We start from the raw sequence: 21,758 nt of genomic DNA, 5'->3' as shown, positions 1-21,758 counted from the left end.
ACATTTTATTTAGAAATTCCTTGTACTCTATTTTCTTACAAATTTATGTGCCTTCTTGAACTGGGCTAGCCTTATCAAGAAAGTTCTCCTGTAATGGAATATAAAATCTTCCTATGAAATTCTGTTTTACAATTAAGTTTTTCTTCCCTTGTTATTAATGATTCTATGCTGTTATCACTAATGGGGGGCATCCATGATTATGGACAGGCAAGTCCACTTATAAAGGAAAAGGGGCCTTGACAAAAATAGCTGTTCAGAAATCTTTAATTCTTATCCATCTTGCACATCTCTGAGAGTTTCTGTAAGAACCACAAAAATATCTAGGGGGTGGGTTAGCAGAGAATATGGCTCTATGTTCTTAACATATCCTGAGTAGGCAAATCCTAATACTTGTCAAACATCCTATATGCAATGGAAATGAGAATGTAACTAGTACAAGTTATCAAATTTAATGATAACTCAAGCATGAATACTGCTGATGGGGAAAAAAAAAAAAAGACATCTGAGATGTCTTTGAATATCAAAGAACATTCCATACCCCTTACATATGCGTCTAGGAGGACAGTTTTCCACAACTGATTGATTCTGTTAAGAACATAAATGCAACCTCAGAATAAAAGCTGGTTGTTGAAAGGAAAGAATTCCTATTAGTTTAAAGAAAAAAGTTATAGTACCTGAAAATTAGGAGGGATAATAATTTTGCCAGCAGGAACCTGTAGAACAATCTTCTCTCCCTCAAACAGCCAGAGGTCCCACTTGGACTGATTGATGAGCAGGGCCCAGGGTAGCAGCTCTATCAACAAGGTCCTCACATATGGCTTCCAGGCTGACAGCTTCACTCGCATTGGGCTGTCCCACTGGCTCAGCTGCTCATTCCTGTGCCAAATACCACATCCAAGAGACTCAATGAAACATGATGACTTCAGGATTCATGAAATGTGTTTAAGGATTCCAGACACACAATGCTCCTGTATGACACCTCTTCACACCAGAGTCATGCAATGCTAAATTTGCATCCAGGAGAAAGAAACTTTTCATGCAATTATGTTCGAGATTAAGAATGAAGCAATCTACAGAATACATCTACTAGGTGATAAAAGGTCAGAAGCTGACAGATACGTGCAAACATCTTCTGTTTTAAAATGTTTTTATGGTATCTAAGATTTTTGTGAATGGTCATTTATTTCTTAATATTGAGAAGTGTTTGTAGAAAAAGACTGCTAGAGAACATTACCTGTCAGAGTCCTTTTTATTATAGGGCCATGTGGGTTGAAGGGACTTTTCTGGCCCATAGAATTCGTCAAGGGTCTGAGTAACTGTGCCTCCAGGGTGTATCTTAGTGGCTATTTGCTTAATGAGGGATGTTGAGATGGGAACAGCACAATGTGAAGGATCATCTTCTTCTCTAGGAAATGGAAAGAAAACACAAGAATGATTATCAGATGTATTACAAACCAATATTTTTTTTGGTGAGAGTGAGTCAATTTTTTGGTGCTTTAGGGATGATGACACAGTTTGGGGAATTATCTGGGCCATGGCCTTTCCTCCCCAGTGCTTGGGTGGAGATCTCTTGTTCCTCTACAGAAATTATGTGTCAATTAAATTTTCTGATCATCCCTCTTATTTATATCTAAAGGGGCTGAATTTTATCTTAAACTGTAGAAGAGAATAAGAGAATACTAGGCAGGGCAACTTAAAAATAACATTCTCATAAGATAAGAAATCATACAAAAAACTCTATCCTCCCTTACCCCCTCAGTAGGACAAAGCTACTTTTCTACTGAATCTCTCTTAAGAAAATGTAAGGATTTTCCCAGTACCTTGCTTGAAATGTTAGGTGATGTACAAGGTCAGGTTCTATGTTTTGCAGTGGTTTTTCCTGTCCTTTTCCTGGAATAATTTGTGTTTCACTCAATCCCAGACTTCTTTTCTCCAAATGTATGATAATGGGGTCTGGAAGATGACTCCTCATGATAAAAAGAGGGCTGAACACAATCTATAAAAATAAAAGGACAGAACAACTTTCATATTTGCTTTGTTGCAGTATTCCAGCTGTTTGACGCTGAAACAAACTTGTAATAAATCTCTTCCCTGGGTCACTCTGACCTTAATTTATTTCAGAACAGGAAAGGTCAAAGTCATATGCCATATTTTAGGATTAGAAAGCACTTACCATTCGTTGTTGCACTTGAGAGCTGGGTTCTAAAGTCAAAACTGTGCACCAGACATAAATAATAGAACTGTTTGAAGATGGCACCTGCACATGAGATAGAAAACGGTTCTATTAAATACTAAACAGTTTACTAATTAATCAAAATAAGGCACAGATATAATATCCATTTGGAGGATACAAAAAGTTTAAAGTTACAGAAAAAAGCCGTTTAAAAACAAAGAATAAGCAAAAACAGACTTCATTATGGCATAAAGTGAATGTGCAGTGAGTCAATGGGGCCAATTCTTTCCATAAAGATGAAGGGATTTGTATGTGGAGAGACTGATATAAGAGCGAGTGGGAGAACAAAAGAGAGGATTTGTCCTTTATGGGAATGAAAGTGATGATGGTGGAGATTGAGAAAGAGATAAAAAAGTAGCAGATCATCATAAAGCTTCTCAAGTGGGGAGGACACCCTTTATTCCCTCCCGTCCCTCCAAAGCCCTTGTGCATCAGAATCTTTTTCAAGATATAAATCATCTCCATCTGGGAGGGGTAGAGTCTTGGCTATGAGAACTACTGGAACTGATACAAACGTGTTGTCGTGGGATGGGGACAAAAAAGTTTGAGAAATAATATTCAAAGCCTTTTTATATTATTTCAGGCCTCCCCTCTTCTGTATATAGCATTTATTAATAAATTAAGTGCTGTACTGAATAAAGAACATAACGAGAAATTTCAAATTTTAAAGCTGCTCTATTCTGGATTGTACTACTTCTCATACCTGAATGACAACACTATACTCAGGGGTCTTGGATTCCAGACACACGTCTCTTGACCAATCTTCATCTCCTTTGGCCTTCACACACAACTCGGTCAGTTCGCTGTCTTCTAGTATGTACGAAGGCAATTTCTGTTTGGCTGTGAGGCAGTCAAAATGTTCTCGAACCACAGCTTGTCCATCTTGACCAATGTAATGCTGAACGACTTTTAGTTCTATGCTTTGAGACAAGTAACTACAGATAATCTGTCTTCCACAGATGATAATCTGAAAGACAATCAATCAATCCATCAATCAATAAGACTTCATCAATTGGAAATACAGGGAAACCTTGGAGATACTGCAGGTTTGGTTCCAGATCAACACAATATAGCAAATATTGCAACAAAGGGAGTCAGATGAATTTTTTGGTTTCCCAGTGCATATGAAGGTTATGTTTACACTATACTGTAATCTATTAAGTATTCAAAGCATTATGTCTAAGAACATTTAAATATCTTAACTAAAAAATTTTTTTTTGCTAAAAAATGCTAACCATCATCTGAGTCTTCGGTGAGTTGTAATCTTTTTGCAATAGTAACTTCAAAGGTCACTGATCACAGATCACCGTAACAAAGATAATAATAAATGAAAACGTTTGAAATATTGCGAGAACTAGCAAAATGTGACACAGAGACACGAAGCAAGCCAATGCTGTTGGATTGCTTGATGCAGGGTTGCCACAAACTTTCAACTGATGAAAATGTAGTATCTGCAAAACTCAATAGAGCAAAGCACAATAAAACAAGGTATGCCTTGTTCAGACAGAGTAAACTATGCTGATTTTAATGGAAAGAAAATGAAATCGTTAGCTTATTTAGAGAGTACAAGAAGAAGAAGAGGCTTCCAAGAAGAGAAGGGACTTTGCTTTGGTCATGTTGAGTTTGCAGTATTCAAAGGACAGACATGTAGGCAGGATCCATGCCCAGCTACAGATGCTGGTCATGTGCTTGAGAGTGAAGGTGGGATTGGAGATGGAAGACTTGTGAAATTAAAGCCTCACAAATGTGTGCGGACAGGAAGACAGTTTACCTGGAAAAGAGGGTGGAGGCTCAAACCCAGTAACTGACCAAGACTTCAGGTACAGACTCAGGGTGAGAAGCCAGAGAAGGGACGGAGGAGTGTCAGGAGAAAGCAGGGCTGCTGAAGCCACGAGAGAAGAGACTGACTGGAGGTGGTGGTCGACGGTATCAAACAATGTAGCAGTCAAAAAGGAAGGGGATTGGAAACAAGACTTCAGCTCTCATAGCTGAGATGACAATTGTGATCAATTTATTCCCTGAGGCTGATTTCCAAGGGTTTATTGCACTCTTACGCAATACGAAATCTCTGTATAAACTGATAATACAAACAACTTTTAACTCAGAAGCCTAATTATATTTTATCTTATTCAGGTTTTTCTTACAGCGTAGAAGCATTATCTTTATAAAACACACAGAATTATCCATTAAACCCATGTATTATTTAACTTTTCATCCAGCTAAGAGTATAGTTCAGAGCAGGCATTAAGAAATGTCTCTTAAATTGGTGGAAATTGAAAAGATAACACAAAATTTACTCCTATGCAGTGAATACTTTTAGAAAGCAAATCCTGTGTAATATGAATTTGCACCATGATTGAGGAAGATAGGACTGTCACATACTGTTTTCCTTATTCGTAATATTTTTCCAGGTTATAAAATATATACTAAGTAATACATGTATAGCATGTATGTCTAAGGATATGATGGTTAATTTTATGTGTCAACTTGAATGGGCCATGGGGTGCACAGATATTTTACTCAAACATTACTCTGGGTGTGTCTGTGAAGGTGTTTCTAGATGAGACTAACATTTGAATTGGTAGACTGACTAAAGCAGACTGCTCTTCTGAACGTGGGTGGGCCTTATCATATCAGCTGAAGACCTGAAAGAACAAAGAGACTGAGTAAGAGGGAACTCCTCCTGCCTCACTGCTTGAGCTGGACACTGGTCTTTTCCAGCCTTTGGACTGGAACTACACATCAGCTCTTCTGGTGTTCCAACTTGCAGATGGCAGATCTTAGGGCTTCCCGGCCTCCATAATCGTGTGAGCCAATTTATAATAAATCTCTCCCTCCCTTTCTCTATGTATATATATATACATATATATGTATATGTGTGTGTGTACACACGTACACCCTACTGGTTCTGGTTTTTTTTTTTTTTGGAGAACCGTGACTAATACAAAGTATTTTCACAAATTATCTTTTATTCTCACAGCAACTGTTCCTGGTGAATTTAAGGTTCCTGCTTTGTCGCAGAAGAATTTGGAGATGAAGTGATAGGTAAGAAGTGGACTTATTTAGAGAGAAACACACTCACAGACAGAGTGTGGGCCATCTCTGAAGGCGAGAGAGCTTCAAAATGTGGCGTGGTTAGTTTTTATAGGCTGGGTAATTTCACAGGCTAATGAGTGGGAGGATTATTCCAACTGTTTTGGGGAAGGGGTGGGGATTTCCAGGAATTGGGCCACCGCCCACTTTTTGACCTTTTATGGTTGGCCTCAGAACTGTCACGGTGCTTGTAGGTGTGTCATTTAGCACGCTAACGTATCACAATGAGTTGTATAATGAGGCTCAAGGTCTACTAGAAGTCGAATCTTCTGCCATCTTGGACCCAGTCGGTTCTAACCAGTCTTTGTCATGTCCTATGGCTATGTCATTCTTTTAAAGGTTGTGCCCTGCCCCCTTCCCTCCTGTTTCACAACCACATAAACAGGCACTACAATGACTCCTCATCTTAACAAGGAAAAAAAGAGAAGCACAGAGATGTTGAATAACTTTTCTGATGTTACCCAGATGGTCTGGCCCAGAGTCTGTGTTGATCACCATCCTGACTGTCTGTATCTCATAAAATTAATACCTACTAATTAAGAAAACAGAAACAACATAAAGAGAATAAAGGTTGCCCATCACAAGGTAAATGTGGCAGAAACCAGAGGTTCCATTCCAAATAGCTCGTCCCTCCTTTTCCTTTGCTGTTAAAATCACTGATTTGGTCTAGGTCTCAAAAAGCAGCACAGTACTCAGGGAAGGTGGACACCTCCCATGACCCCCATTGGCTGTATCACAGTTGGTACAAGCTAATCGTGGTAATTCCATTACCTCTTTGCTAATGATTAGTTTAGGGGTGAACATGGAGCTCTGTTTTGGCGAACAATATAAAAAGGGAAGGCTGCTAAAAGGTTCTGGGAAAGATTTTACTCTTTGATAATAAGGGAGACAATTTGAGAAGGGAAAACTCTCCTTTTTTTTTCTGCCATGGAAGATGTTAGGAGAGGATATAACTTTTGCAGCCATCTTGAGGTCAGGAAGGCAAATTCAAGAGGACGGCAGAGAAGCAGATAACAGTACTGAGTTGCTTAATTAACTAACCGACATCGAGTCTGCCTTCTTCCTTTTTGTTATGTGAGATAATAAACATAAAATAGGAACAATAATAGTATCTGCCTCATTAGCTTGCTATGAAGATTAAAAATCCTATTTTGTAACTTCAGGCTGAAAGCATCCTAATTGATACATTTTCCTATGTCATTAGGAGTACTTTGTAACTATCATTTTAAACAAAACTATTATTTACACAAAAAAATGTGAACAACTATGAACTATTATTCACCCCAAGCAAATCTGCTAGATTGACAGACCAAAAATTAAAGTCACTGTTGTTTCAACTTGCATTATTCGAATAGTGAGGTTTAGCATTTTCTTAAACATTTATTTTCCAACTATCTACTCCTTTGAATTTTCGTTAGAAGGAACACATCTGTAAAAACCAAGCTATGCTTAACTGTTACATTTCCCCTAGATACTCTGGACATTATAATCTTTTAAAACAATATTTTCAAAATAACAAACATGGAAGTCCACTGAACTATGAGTTCTAAACTAGCACACAAGATTTTCTCTAGCATATGTAGGCTAGACACTCATGATAAGCCTTATGACGCCATAGCATTGCCCAACTTTGAACAAACAATAGAAAGCTCTGAGGCAGTATTTGACTCTGTTCTTATTCCGATGTGTCCAGGCCTGGCAACGTGTGCTCACTGCTCTTGTTTCAGAACCTTTGGGCCCCATGAGATTTAGGAGAGAATTTGGCTGTCTCTCACAGAAACCACAGAATCTCCGCAACCATCTGGGACTCACTTTGTTTAAAGACAAAGATCCTCTTGGTGGGTTTTTATAGTTTCATTTTGAACCAAAAAGCCTGTTAAATAGGCTTTCAAATTTGATAAAAAGAAAACCCTTAAAAGTGGCCAGGGAGGGAAGGCTACTTAGATGAAGGAAAATCCAAAATGGCTGCCGCTTGGAGTGGTGCGCTCTCACGGCTGCTCCCTCGCAGGGTTCAGTGAGAGCCGTGCCTGCTTTTCTTCAAAGTGGCAACACTTACAACGCCGTTATTTTGAAAATCATGGTTAGAATTTCAAGATTAATTTATCAGTTGAAGACAGCTACTTAATTTTTTTTAATGTAGGGTTTCTCTTTAATACACATTTCCAGGTTTCACACTAATTCCCCTCTTTCCCCAAAGCCACAAAGATGTGTATTGAAGATTTCCACATATGATTTTACTTAGCAGGTTTCAGAACTCTTATTAGATCAGTGCCAAGAAGAATAGCGATATTAAAGAATAACTCCAGAGCACCAGATGCACTGGAAAATGATATCTTAACCATGATTAAAAGTGTATGTATAAAGATACAAATATATATACATACATTCATGTGTACATTTAGGTTTTTAGAGTGGTAAAGCTTTCCTCAATGAAGGGATGGAAAACACGGAAGCAAATACATGTGCGTGAGTAGCTGTATAATGTACAAAGTCCCTGAGAAATTTTATGTGTGGTCAGCTTTCACTGAATTGGGGAAATGAGAGGGGTACAGGAAAGGCAGGGTACAGGTAACCAAACGTCATTGTTCAGGCAAGCTTTAGCCAATTCTCCATTGTCCAGTGGTGTATTAATGCAGTTAAGGTACATCAGGGAGCTGCACACACCCTCCTCCCCAAATGGGGCTTCATAATTAGGCAGCTGCGGTTTACTGCAAATTTCCAGGCCCAGGTGGGGTAGAAGGAAAGAAGCGAAGATGTGAGGGAGGCAGGAATCCATGAAGTTCTTCTGGAAGCTTGGTTCCTATCTTCCTAACTTGGCCAACTGAGGAAATCCTGTCTCTGACGTACTTTAACTAGCGCTAATCTGAATGTTAGTTAATCTACCCTGACCATAAAAAAAAATCCAATTTAAAAAGAAATAATACATTTTTGTGTGTGTGCGTGTGTGTGTGAGAGAGAGACAGAGACAGAGAGAGACAGACAGACAGAGAGGGGGAGAGAGAGAGAGGGAGGGAGAGAGGGGAAAGGCAGAAAAACACTGACTAGAAAGGTTTTTTACAATGTTGATACATGCAACAGTTGGTTTGAGGTTGGCATGGTGGTCTGCTGAACCTCGTATTACCTGGGTTCAGTATAACCCACTTTCCATTTGCTTCATTCTAGGTTAAATGAATTGCTGTTTCTGTGTTCTAATTTTCCCTGCTCTGCTAAGTTTTTTTTAAAATTTTATTTATTTATTTATTTTATACGGTGGGTTCTTATTAGTTATCTATTTTATACATATTAGTGTACACATGTCAATCCCAATCTCCCAATTCATCTCACCACCGCCCCCCCCCCACCCCCTGCCGATGCTTTCCCCCCTTGGTGTCCATACTCTGCTAAGTTTTTTTAATGGCCCCAATATAGAGCTCAATCTCATTTGATGATGACAAGAAATGCTACAACTCAAAATATAAGTTATATGTGTATGTACCTTCCATGATAGTGGGAATGTAAAATGGACTTTCCCAGTTCCTGTGGGAGAAGAAGACACTTCCTTTCAAAAAGGTAAATGCGATGCAAGGGCTGGTTATGCTTCCATTATCGCTCTCCAAAGAATCCTTTCCTGTTTGGCTAGATTTGACTTTTTTTTTAAAGAGTATTTATTATAAATGAGGTAGAAGCAGAGAAAAGTGTGAGAGGCATTCCCCGCAGAAAAGGATTATTAACATTTACCAGTACAAATAACATTTGGAAAAGTTCTGAAATGTGACTTGGCACCAGATGCCTTAAAATTTGTATATTTGACATTAACAGAGAGAGTGATTAAAAGAACTCCTTAAACTTTCAATGTATGGAAATTTTTTTTAGTTCTGATTTGAACCCCTCATAAATATTTAAGATTTAAAAAATGCTAATGGTTTGAAAAACTCAGGAAATCAGCAGAAGTTTTAGAACAAATATATATTTAATTATTTAAAAGGTTAGTGTAGCCCCAACAAGACTCTGGTAAGACAAAACGATGAATTTTGTCTAAGAAATAAAGTACATCTTTTTAATTTGGGAATGTGCATCAAGCACCACAAAAACATTCATATCCTTTGTGCAGGTAATTAAATTTTATAGCAATTTATTTTAAGGACAGACTCAGAAATTTGGACATATATTTATACACAAAGATATGTATTTAAGGATCTATTATAGTAACCAATTGGAAATTAACTAAATGCCCAACAACAAGGAAATGTCTACATGGGGTTTGATACACCATATGGTAAATCACTATGCAACCATTAAAGGGATAACTTCAGGAATTTTAAATAACATGAGAAAATAAGCATTATATAATGTTAAGGGAAAAAAACAAGTTGAAAAACTGTAATTACAATCAGAGTTCAAGTTGGTTAAAAAATTTCTGCATAGAAAAAAAGAGTAGAAAAAATACACCAAATTAATAATAGAATATATTTTTTGGTTGGTAGATTTATGGGTAATTTTAGTTTTCTTCATTAGGCTTTTCTGTGTTTCCAGATATACTTTATAATAGTTAACATACAAATAACACTGTGAACTAGTATTTATTGGGTGCTTTCTTTTACAAAAGGAATATGAAGCATAGAAAGGTTAAGAAATGTGCCTAAGGTCATGTAGGTAATAAGTACTAGGACTGAGAAATCTTTTCCAATCAGAAAAAAAGTAGGTAAAGTTTTGTGAGAATTAAAAAAAATAATGTGTTTTACATGACCGACTTTTTGGGCTTATGATATACTGTTGCAATAGTATCTGCTCAGGTACATTGTATGTATTAATTTATCCCTGAAATTTAATATCATTTCGTGAAAGTAGATAAATCTATGGCAAGAATGAGGCATTAACATAGCAACACAAAAAAGTCCAACCAGCATTACTCATGCCTGGGAATATTTCATTATTGTAATTGTAACTAAAATTTATTGGATTATGACAATGGGCCAGGCACTGTTGTAAGCACTGTACATATAGAAACTCATTTAATTCTCATACTTAGTTCATGAGGGAAGGCACTATTATTACTAGTCCCATTTTAGAAAAGCGATTCACAAAGGTTAGATAACTTGCTGATGATCACGCAGCTAGCAAGGTTGCCTGTGATCTTAACCACCAAGGACATTCCTTGAAAAGATTTCTCCACGGAAGGACCCTGCCTTTCCACTGACTGGTAAATGTTCTAGCATCCACATGCCAAAGACTTGAATGAACTGGGAAACTTCAGACCAGAGCTATGGTGGTCAAAGCACCTGAGAACTTGTTAGAAATACAAATTATCATGCTATACCCAAGACCTGTTGAATCTGGAACTCTGGGGGTGGGACCCAGCAATCTGTGTTTTAAGAAGCCCTCCAGGGGATTCTGATATACACTCAAGTTTGAAAACCACTAGCCTAGAGGGAAAGAAACTAAGGGGAAATATTCTACCTCCTCTCATGTTTTTGGAGGGCTGTAACATAGAGGAGAGGTAACAAGTTGTGTGCTTTTTGCGTATGCCTCACAAGTTCTGAGGAATGGTAAAAACTGGCTGAATGGTGACAGATTTTGGCTCAAAATTAGGAAAGAATTTCATTAACTGCTGGAAGTAACCAACAATGGGAAGGGCTGATGTGTGAGAGAATGAGACTCCCATCGTTTGGAGTATTCAAACAGATGCTGTATGACCTTTTCTCAGGCATGCTGGTGAATGGGAAGGTAGACAAGGCATTCTTGAGAGACCATGAGTGACAGAATCAGAAAACCAGTGTGTATTGGGCAGATATTTGTTGAGAGCATATCCATGTAAGAGAGCTCTAAGGGCAGATAGGAGAGACACTTCTGGTTCTTATGACTTTCCAGCTCAAAGCCCACACTAGCCACACTGGTCCCCTCATGAGTCCTTGGGTAAGACACATTTGTCCCATATTTGTATCTTTATTTATCCTATACTGCTGACTTGGAATGCCCTCTCTTAATCTAAATTCGACATGTTTTGTAAAGCCCAGCTCAAGTCAAATCTTCTTAGTGAAACCTTTAAATTCCTTTCACACTTACTGTCAGTGGTACACATTGTTGGGTTTACATAAATTTACATTTTAAGAGCAAAGATTGTGTTACATACTTAGTGTCTTTCATTTTTCTCTGTTCTACAGGGGGCAATCAACAAATACTTGGAGGAATGGTCAGTTGACTGGGAAGACTCTTCCATGCTTCTTGTCTGAGACTCCTCTGCTATAGGTTTCTTTTCACTTCTGGCTATAGGTTTCTTTTCACTTCTGTTGCCCACCATAATGAGAACATGAAGTCCAGCTCCCTGATTAGGTGCAGGCCAAGCATGTATATGGTATAGGTCCTACTGTTCACCTCACCAGTTGCTTCCTGCCTGCCCCTGGCATACAGCAATGGAGTAGCCCCAGGTGCTCAATATGGAAAGCTCCCTTTTTCCTTTTCTAGGGACTGAGTGCTGTCTCTATCACGTCCTCAGTTCACATAAGCTCTGGATAGACTGTTACAATCCAGATGCAGATGTATATGTTAAAACTCTTATGACAAATCCAGTTATTATGTGTGCAGTGAAGCCAGTTTTCAGATTTTAATACTTCCTTTTTTTCTTTCTACTCTTGTCATATGCTCCATGCTTGAAAAACATCTTTTAAAAACCACATTTTCACATCTTAAGAACACAAAAAAGTGTCAGATACTTTTTTTTCCCCTTTGCAGTCTTAGAACTTCAGAAACAGCCAAAAGGAAGTTTTATAAAATATATAAAAATATGTGCTGAGAGCTGAAGTTTTATATGCCAAGAGTTAGACTGCAGTGAATTTTTACTGCAGTTAATATTAACTCCTAGGAAAAGAAAGCTTGCTGGAGACCCAGGCCCACTCTGTCATGGGAGAGTATCACGACACTTGCGCGCAGGTTATTCTTACATGTATGAGAATCAACTCCTGGTTATCCACTGTTGGATTATCCAGAGTCCCCACCATCCTTGACTTCTTTTCCTTCTCAGTAAAGACGCTTTGGCCATTTCACAGCTCATTAGCACCTCCACCAGAAGGTAGGTGGTGACAGGGAGAAGAGGTGAAATGAAAATCAGTAAAGTTTACACTGCTCGTTAGCAGCTCTTGTAAAAGACGTGGGACAAGGGGTATGAAGCCATCATCATCATCAGGAACATCAACAAGCACTTATTAAGTGCTCGTGTGCATGGTAGGAGTAGGCATAACTGGGCATGGCAGTGTGATTTTTTTTTTATTGATATTTTCATTTCTTTAAGTTTCCCTTCCATTAATTACATCAAATGATCAAGAGTTGTCTGGGCCATGAACACAAAGAAACTTACCTGTTTTTGTACTCCACTGAGTTGCTGAACCTTGATGATCAGTGAAGCAGTTCGACCCTTGTACTGAATAGTTCTAATAAAAGTCCCAGCATGGTCCACACTGAAGGGCTCTGACCAACGCCAATTGCCCCAGCCTTCAATACAGATGTGTAACAGCTGGAGAGAAAAACAACACTCGTCATAATGCCAAAAGTGCCAACAAAAACTAGCCCTAAAATGAAAGTCTCATTGCTGGAAAACCTTCCTATCTGTAATATTTAGCATCTGTTTTCTTTCTAACCTGCATTATTCATCCACTTCCAGCTTATTCAACCAGGCTAAGAATAGCAAATATGCCACATAGAGTCAATGTGGTTTTCCAGATCACATTTTAAACCTTCTTAAAAATAACTGTCCTATCAAATGGTAAAAGGCCTGTTGAACATTTGAGGAAAGACCATTTCATTCATCTGGAGGACAAGGAGGCTGAAATGTGAGATCAAAGAATCGTGGTCTTGGCTGATATAGTTTATTCCTTCTTCTGGCTAGACGGTAATTAAAGCTAAATTTGGTTTGTAGCATTATTTTTGACCCTAAATTGCCATTCCTTATTTTTTCTTTTGATTAAGAACAAAACAGCAATTTGAAGATGCAGTTCATTTAATACAGTCTACTTATGAGATCACATATATCAAATTAGAAATACCTTTAACATTTTGAATGTGTGAGAAAATGTCTCTGTTCTACTTTTTTCTCGCATGTATTTATTGTTAACTTTTACCAGTTGAGTCTCCTGATCCACATTCATATTTATTCATGTAGCATTGCCACTTTTGGTAATATTTAGATTTCTTTCATGGTCATCAAATATTTTCTATCTCTACTCCTACCCACTAACTGCAATTAAGTATTCCAAACTTAATTCCACTAACTGAACAAGTATTCTAAAACAACAATAATGACTGCTTCTTTAGGATACATATTTAAATGAAAATAAACAATGTTCTATATGATTACTAAGTATAAGGGAATAAAACTGACATTTTAGGAAAAAGATTTAGATGATACACAAACTTAATATTTTCCTTCATATAATATATAGTTTTTTAAAAGAACTAACCAAAGGCTAATCACATGAAACATTTTCCAAATTAACAGAATGAATAAAACTTTGAAAATATTATGTAAGAGCTATCATAATAGGCTCTTAAAGTAAATGCATTAAGGACTTACATGGGAATTGCCATAACAATAAAAGTTTTTTGATGGAAACATTATTTTTTAGTTTTAGCTTTGGGAGGAACCCTTATAACGTGCTTAAATTTGAAAATTTCCCAAGGTCACTGGTCAACACAATGTGATTTTTTTGGTGGAAAACTGAGAGGGTTTTTTTGTTTTTAAATATCTTAAAATATTTTAAAAAACTCTCCTATCTCATCTCCCTGCTTTTAATATGGCCCCGCTCCAGTTCGTCCTCCATACCATCGCCAGTGATCTTGTGAAATCAAAAGGCTACCATTCAGATAACTTCTAAAAAAGAAGTCTAACAGCTCAAAAAAAAAAAAAAAAAATTTCCTGGACAGCAAATAAAATACCTTTAGGGAAAATGTGATTTTATATACATTCTTCAACATAAAAGTACCAGAGTATCTTTGATGTTTAAATATTAGTTACAGAAAAAAAAAAAAGAAAAACAATAGTGGTGTTAGGAACCATTTCAGTTTTTTGTAGCAGCAATTGGGAATAAAGCTCAGGGTACACACAAAACTAAAAGAAACAAAGAAAGTTGTTTTCTTTGGAGAGACTAGTAGCTGGAAATGACAAAAAAATAATGAGGTAAGGTACTTAAGGTCAAGCTCAGCTGTATTTTTCTTGAAAATTCCACAGCCTCTAAAGAAAGTTTTAATATACACAATGTAATTTTAATTGAGAAGTGTTCACATTTGCATCTGAGCTCAGTTTTAGGTAGCTCACTCTGTGTACACAGCTTTTAATGACTGAATGTCACCAAGGAGTATGCTGGCAGGTTTCGCTTGGCAGCTATTTGTTCTCAAAATGTTGGCACATATATTTTCTTCGAATTATGAAAATTCAGATACATTTGGAATTAGTTCACACAGAAAAGTTAAGTGGGAGAGAAACATGACGCTTCTCCCCACACGCATGACCAATAGAATATTTGTAATGTTTGGCTTACAGTTAAAAAGCATCTAAATATCATTGGCAATTATATATATATAATTTAATAGGAAAGGAATGACATTCCTTGGAGAGAAAATCTACAAAAAGGAATTCAGGAGGCCTAGTGGTACTTTAGTCCTCCTTCCCATGGTGTAAGTGATTTGGGCACTAGACAGGGGTGCTCAGATACGCCTGGACATCAAGTGAGGGTGGGAAGTTCTGTTCCTGTTGGACCAACTCGCTCAATTTCACTGCTATGGGTGCTGAAAAGTCTCCATTTAATAACAAACACTCATATGCCTGTTTTTATTTCTATACCGAAGAAACTATAAAATCAGGCATAAAAATGTGAAATTTGTGTTAGACTGCCTAATCCTAATGAGACTTCTTTCTATTATTCATCCAATACAGTTTTATTATTCAGATACTATAAGGAAGGCAATATGCTAAGAACTATAGAGGAAATAAAGAGAAGAGCTTTGGTCTTTGTCCCACAAGGAGCTTAAGATTTTACAGGGAAAATAAGGCATGCATAACTAACCAACAAGAGGCATTATGAGAGAAGTCTAGAGAAGAGAGGGCTTGTTTAGGCTGCTGTGACTGGGAGAGCTTCCTGAAGCATTTGGGTCTCAGAGTTTGGGTAGGATTTCAACTAGTAAGAATGACAGTCATTTCTGGGCCAAGGGGACAATCTGAGAGGTGAAGCCAGAAGGTTTGCTTGGGGCAAAGTTAATAGTCTCAACTGGTTGGAGAAAAGGGAACATGTAAAGAAGAGTTAGGGATAAGGTCAGAGAAGTAGATCTAGATTGTGGCCAACGCTGATGATTTACTAAGCTAAGGAATTTGTGCTTTATTCAGGAATTAGCCTTCTGTATAGATGAGCAATGTGTTGAAAGGATGGTGAGAGCAGAGTGTGGAGGTCAGGACAACTGCAACAGAATGAGAAACAGGAGAAAGGAAGCAACGGGCTTAGCAAAATATTACTATCCATTCTGCCTGGAGTCCAAGACATCTTTAATGTTCTCTTATCAATTTGGAAATTTTCTTTCCCCTTTTTTCTATTAAGTTTCCCTTACGGACTCACTTCCTTCACCACCTTTTCCATTCAGGCTTTTCACTCTCTGTGGCCTACTTAGCTAGTGTCTAATATTTTCCATTGTGGGGGAAAAAGAGAGTCAAATATGAACCACTCTTGTTTGAACTTTTCAATGGGAACTGAAACTAAGTATAAGGCAGGTTGTACAGTAGCCACGCTCAATGGAAGGTCTCAAGGGGCCACATTTATTTTTTTCTAGCAGACCCTCCCACTCCAGGGCTGCACTGGCAGCAAGATTAAATTCCACTGAAGACTCTATGCTCTATGGGAGCATAGAACTTTCCACTCATTTTATTGAATAAAAAATAAAACTTAAACTGAATTACTGATCAGGGGCTTGGGGATCAGCTCTCAGGACCACCCACAGGTACATCCAAGGGAGAATTCCTGAATCGACAGACTACAGAGGAGAGAAAAACAAGACGAAATCTAGGATAATAGGGTACACCAAGGAAGAGAAACAGAGAGGGGATGGTTAAGAACAATTTTTAAATTGTATCTTAAATATAAATGAAGGTACTAGATACTTTTCTGTGAACTTTACTTCACTATTCATTTTAAAATTGTTATCAAGATGATTTCTACTTAATCAGAAATTGAAAGTTTGTCTTTAGAGTCACTTGTATATTTTTTGCATTTTACAGTAACTTACTGTACAGTAATATGTAATGTTCTAAAAAGAAACTGAAAATTACATAACTTCAAAATATTTCTCCAGGGACTTCCCTGGTGGTGCAGTGGTTAAGACTCCGTGCTCCCAATGCAGGGGGCCCGGGTTCAATCCCTGGTCAGGGAAGTAGATCCCACATGCATGCCACAACTAAGAGTTCACATGCCACAACTAAGGAGCCCACGTTTCACACTAAGGAGCCGGCGAGCCACAACTAAGGAGCCTGCCTGCCGCAACTAAGGAGCCCACCTGCTGCAACTAAGGAGCCCACCTGCCACAACTAAGGAGTCAGTGAGCCAGCCGCAACTAAGAAGCCCACCTGCCACAACTAAGACCTGGTGCAACCAAATAAATAAATAAATATTTAAAAAAAAATTTCCCCAATCCATTGTATTCTTTGTAGAAATTTTAGGAGTTCTAAAAACTTAAAGTGAAATGCAAGTGAAATAAGCTACTGTATATATATGTATAAAATAAACATACAGTATATAATGTATATTTATATATATATTAAAGCTTAAGCATCATATTTGTTTTTTAAACTTCTAAACTTACATCTATATCCCAAAAGCCTAGTGCATTGTAGGCATTCAATAAAATATTTGTTGAATAAATGAATCAGGATTATTGAAAAATAACCCAAAGTAGAAATTCAAAACTTTTAGTGGCAATATTTGTGCATAAAATAATATCATGAAATGAGAATCAAATCAAAATATTCAGAAACAGTTCCTATTTTGAATGACCTTTCTATACGGGAGGTTTGCTTTATGTGGATAACAATAGTAGATTAAACTATAAATCAATGCAATCCCTCAGATCTATAATTCAGACATTGCAATACTGATATTAAAGCATAAAGCAGAGCCCAAATGATATACTAGATAAGCATCACGAGGGAAAATTAAGTTAAAATATTAAAACATTCTTGTCTATCTAAAATAATATCTGAAAAGCTACAGATCAAATTAAACAGATCAATGTTAAACTGCTTGTTTGGAATGCATAAGTGGAACTGATAGTACATTTCACACCAATAAACTAACACAAAAACAAAATAAAATATGTTGCTCATTATTGCTTTTTTAAAGGCAGTTGAATTTCAGAATGTTCAGAGTATCTGAAATAATGCTGAAAACCAGGTAGAAAAATGTCTAGATAATTGCTAATGCTTGGTGTCACTCTGATTCAATATTGGAACTCTTAGGACCCTATATATCCTTTTACTTCTATAGAGCACAACCTAAAGGAATGATAAAGTAGAAATAAGTCAAATTGAATTATTTTCTAGTGGACAGCTTGGACTCTTTGATGCAGTGTATTTTGGAGGAAAGAGGAGAAAGAAAAAGAAAGCTTTCCAAATCAACCCTTCAGGAGGTGATATAAGTCACTGTTATCCCACAAGTATCATGACACAAAATATGAGGGCTTGTAGGTTTTCTCTCAAGATTGTTTGAATTAAATGAAGGCTACAGATCAGCATAAAACAACCTCTTACAAAAGAAGGGAAACCTAGCACACTCTCAAAATGTTGGTCAGAATGAAAATTGTAGCTGGAGGGTAATCCTTGTATCAAAAATCTAAGTTTCAGATACTCACTGGGCTCATCAATTCTAAACAGGAATTTATCCTGATATAATAATTATACATATGTGCAAAGATTTACCTAGATGTAGGTTTATTCCAGAATTGTTTTAATAATGAAAATTTGGCATTACTAGGAAATTAGTCAAATGAAATATAGTAAAAACAATAATAGCTATCAGTTGTTAGACACATACTATGTGTCAAGCAGTGGGCTGCTTTTTATATATTTTCTTATTAATTCCTTAAAACAGTCTTATGTGGCAGTTGATTTTGTTTTATTTTATGGATGAAAAAGCAAGCTGAGTTACAGAGAGGCTGTGTGACCTCCCCAGGGCCACAGTGCTGAAGAGGGCCAGGGATAAGATTTGAACTGAGGTGCGCTTACTCAGAGCCTCTCTTATACTTAGGATCCTCTCAAGCCATTGAGAAAAACTCACAGAATGAAAAAACGTGAACAATATTACTTAGCCAAAGATTAACCAGAAAAGGAGCACATTACAAAAAGATATGTGCAGTATACATCCCATTTTTGTAAAACGAACAAAAAGTATATATTCCTATTCCTCAGGGAGAAAATGGCTAGAAATATACCAGAATGCTAACAGTGGTTATCTTGGGGTTGTGGGGTTATGGGTTTTAAGTTTCTTTTTTGTGTGTGTTTTTGTGTGCTTTTACGTAATTTCCAAATTTCGTACTATAAATATGTATTACTTTGCAATCAGATAAAAATTAATGTTATTAAAATGAAAAAAAAAGTCTAATAGAAAGCATACAGAGCCTGCATTCCAAGTAAAAAGAAATTAGACATTTTTATTTTAAAAACTCAAATTCAGCTTCCTGCATGAAGTTTCCCCATTTGTCCTAGTCAGCTTTGCCATTTGCTCTGTTGGCACTTTGCTAAAAGGGTGACATGGGCCTCAGTTCATCTCTGAGGCCTCCACCACTGGCTCCTCACACAGGGTCTGGCTTGCTGTATACTTACTCACTTGATTCTTGGAGCAGTTTAATATAATAATTTGAGGGTTTTTCACCCTAGGGCAATAGTTTTTTTTTCTTTCCAATTTAGCAAATATTCTTAGGATCTACATCTATTAAATGTTCACCATAAGCCAACTAACTGTACTATACATGGTGGAGATAAAGACAAATGAGACACACACACCGTAAGTTCTCACAATATAGTGGGAGAGATATTTCACCAGAAAAAGTATAGTGCAAAAATTCATGAGAGGAAGGAAAAAATTGTTGTAGGACTCCAGAGGTATTATGCTTGGGGAAATTAAAAGATTGACCAGAGATTGACATATTTTACTTACCCAAAGAAATAACATGAAAAAAAGACATATTGAAATAGAATAAAAGATATACAGGACTGTTACATCTGATAAACAAAAGCAGGTGACAACCTAACTTGGAGTGGTTCTTTCTGTACAAAATTGATGTCTGAAAACCACATTGATTGCATTACAACCAAGACAAGTCATAAAAGTAGCAAACTATGGCTTCAAACCTTTGTGCAAACAACGTGTCAATGTAATTTGGAAAATTAACTTTATATTATGAACTCATCAGCTTACTTTCCTCTAACAGCTTTGACCATAACCCAAATGGAACCATTGAATTTTGATCCTGGAAAAGAAAGAGGCACACTCGAACAAAAATTCATTGTTTCAGGAGGTCAGATCTTGCTCTCAGGCAGCCAAGAGGCATGTGTGCAGATTCTTGGGGATGGAGGAGAGTTGAGAGTTAGGGAGAGGACCTGCCTGAGAGAGAGTGGTACAGAAAGGGAGGATGAAGAGGCAGTGAACTCTTAGGTCAGGAACTGCCACTTACCCTCAGAGCATCCATCATCAATAAACACCAGGGATTGAAGCATTAAAGGCACTGAAACACAGTAACTGATAGTTGTTGGGCTGTTTGAAATAATGCTATTAACTAACTCCCTGGTCTTTCTATATCTAGTCCTAAATAGTAAATAATTTATTTATTTATTTATTTTACCACTGTATTTTATGAACGGTCATCACAAGACAAACATAGATGAAGAAAGAGTCAGGAAAAAAATAAACAAAAAAAAACAGTAGTTGTGAATGAGGGAAACTAGCTTTTTATGACTCTTGACAATTCAGGATAACAGAGAAGCATGGGAGGATGTAGAAGCCTTCACCTCTGTATAGTTGAGAATATTAGGAAATGCCAGCTGAAAAATGGGAAGTGGAATAGGAACTGACTTTATTATCTGGCCCTGTAGCTGGAGATACGAGAATAAAAATCCCACCATTCCTCAAATGATAATATAGTATAACCAAGGGCAATTCATATGATACAAACATTAATAAATAGCAAAAGTGACATGAAAACAAGCCATGAGAACTATGAAAAGATACTGCGAAACAAAGGGAAAAGCATATCACCTTAGAAAATAAGGGGAAGAGACTAGTTTGTAAATACCCAGTTGCAGAATTCAGGGGAAAGAAATCAGGAAAGGTTTTGGTTTTCTCTAAAGTATGCAAAAATACATGATTTCTATAAAACTGTAGAAAAATACTGAGAGGAAAGAAGAGTCTAGTATAAATAGAAAACAGCCTGAAGTTAAAAAAACTAGATGATATGAAAAGGAAATTAGATAAGAAATAAATGCAAGGAAACAAAGAATGCATTTGCAGAATAACAATCTACACTGATGCAAGTAGAGCAAGTATGAATAATTAATATGGAAGGAAAACTTGAAAATCTTTATAACTGTGCAGAGCAAAAAGACAAATAGATGAAGAAATATGAGAGAAAATGTCATAGGTATGAAAGAAAAATGACGTATATAATTATTATAAAGAAAGAAATGCTATTCATATATCTATTCATCTTCATGGTTTTAAAACAGTATGTGTCACTTCATCATACAGTTTATGATAAATCATTTGAATTTCCATGAGTAAATAGGATGTCAAATGGCCCACGTCTAGCAAACATTAAGGCTTAATCAATGTTTCAGTGTATCTATAATCAAGTCATAGAAACTTTTTAAAAATTAAAAAAGATTTCTCATAAATAACTACAATATGTATTCCAGAATTTATTTATGGTTTTTCATTGTTCAGACATTAGTCTCTGTTCAATCTATCATGAACATTTACATACTTAAGAGAAAAATAAGTTAAAAAAAGAAGAAAAAGTAGGGTGAAGAGTATGGCACTTTTAATTTATACATTATCTACAAGACAATAGGATGCTTAATGGGTATTCTTTGCTATAAAGTTACCTAAATTGAAATTATCTAAATTAGGGAAAAATAATTTACCTCACAACCTCACAATTTTTTTTTTTTTTGCAAAAAGATTTAATAAGCAAATTCTTTCATGTTAAAATATAATTTTATGCATAACTTTTTGGGAACATATTAATCATGAAATCAGATATAAATGCACACAGTAAAAAAAAAAAGGTCATTTCAACATTACACATATCTATTGTTTTCATGTTTCTAAAGGGTATGGGCTTCCCTATATTTAAATGATATATGACTGATAAAACATGAGCTGTGACACTAATAGCTGCCTTAAGTCCAAAACTGTGTGATAATCTTTGAGGC

General features: G+C 36.6%; 1 protein-coding gene across 6 annotated transcripts in view; it reads right to left on the bottom strand.

Moving 5' to 3' along the window:
* The window catches only part of VPS13B (vacuolar protein sorting 13 homolog B), a 765,002-nt gene that overhangs the window by 49,982 nt on the left and 693,262 nt on the right, over positions 1-21,758 (bottom strand). For all 6 annotated transcript variants that reach the window (XM_068526229.1, XM_068526230.1, XM_068526225.1 and 3 more), the window contains exons 44-49: positions 12,657-12,812; positions 2,937-3,200; positions 2,174-2,257; positions 1,821-1,996; positions 1,235-1,405; positions 675-876 (exon numbers count right to left, since the gene is read on the bottom strand). In XM_068526229.1, coding sequence (XP_068382330.1) covers positions 675-876; positions 1,235-1,405; positions 1,821-1,996; positions 2,174-2,257; positions 2,937-3,200; positions 12,657-12,812 — 1,053 coding nt within the window. The remainder of the gene's footprint in view (positions 1-674; positions 877-1,234; positions 1,406-1,820; positions 1,997-2,173; positions 2,258-2,936; positions 3,201-12,656; positions 12,813-21,758) is intronic.

This window comes from Eschrichtius robustus, chromosome 17 (genome assembly GCF_028021215.1).
Source record: "Eschrichtius robustus isolate mEscRob2 chromosome 17, mEscRob2.pri, whole genome shotgun sequence".
Taxonomy (NCBI): domain Eukaryota; kingdom Metazoa; phylum Chordata; class Mammalia; order Artiodactyla; family Eschrichtiidae; genus Eschrichtius; species Eschrichtius robustus.
The sequence above is the reverse complement of the archived record's forward strand: the minus strand, read 5'-3'. Positions and strand labels throughout refer to the sequence as shown.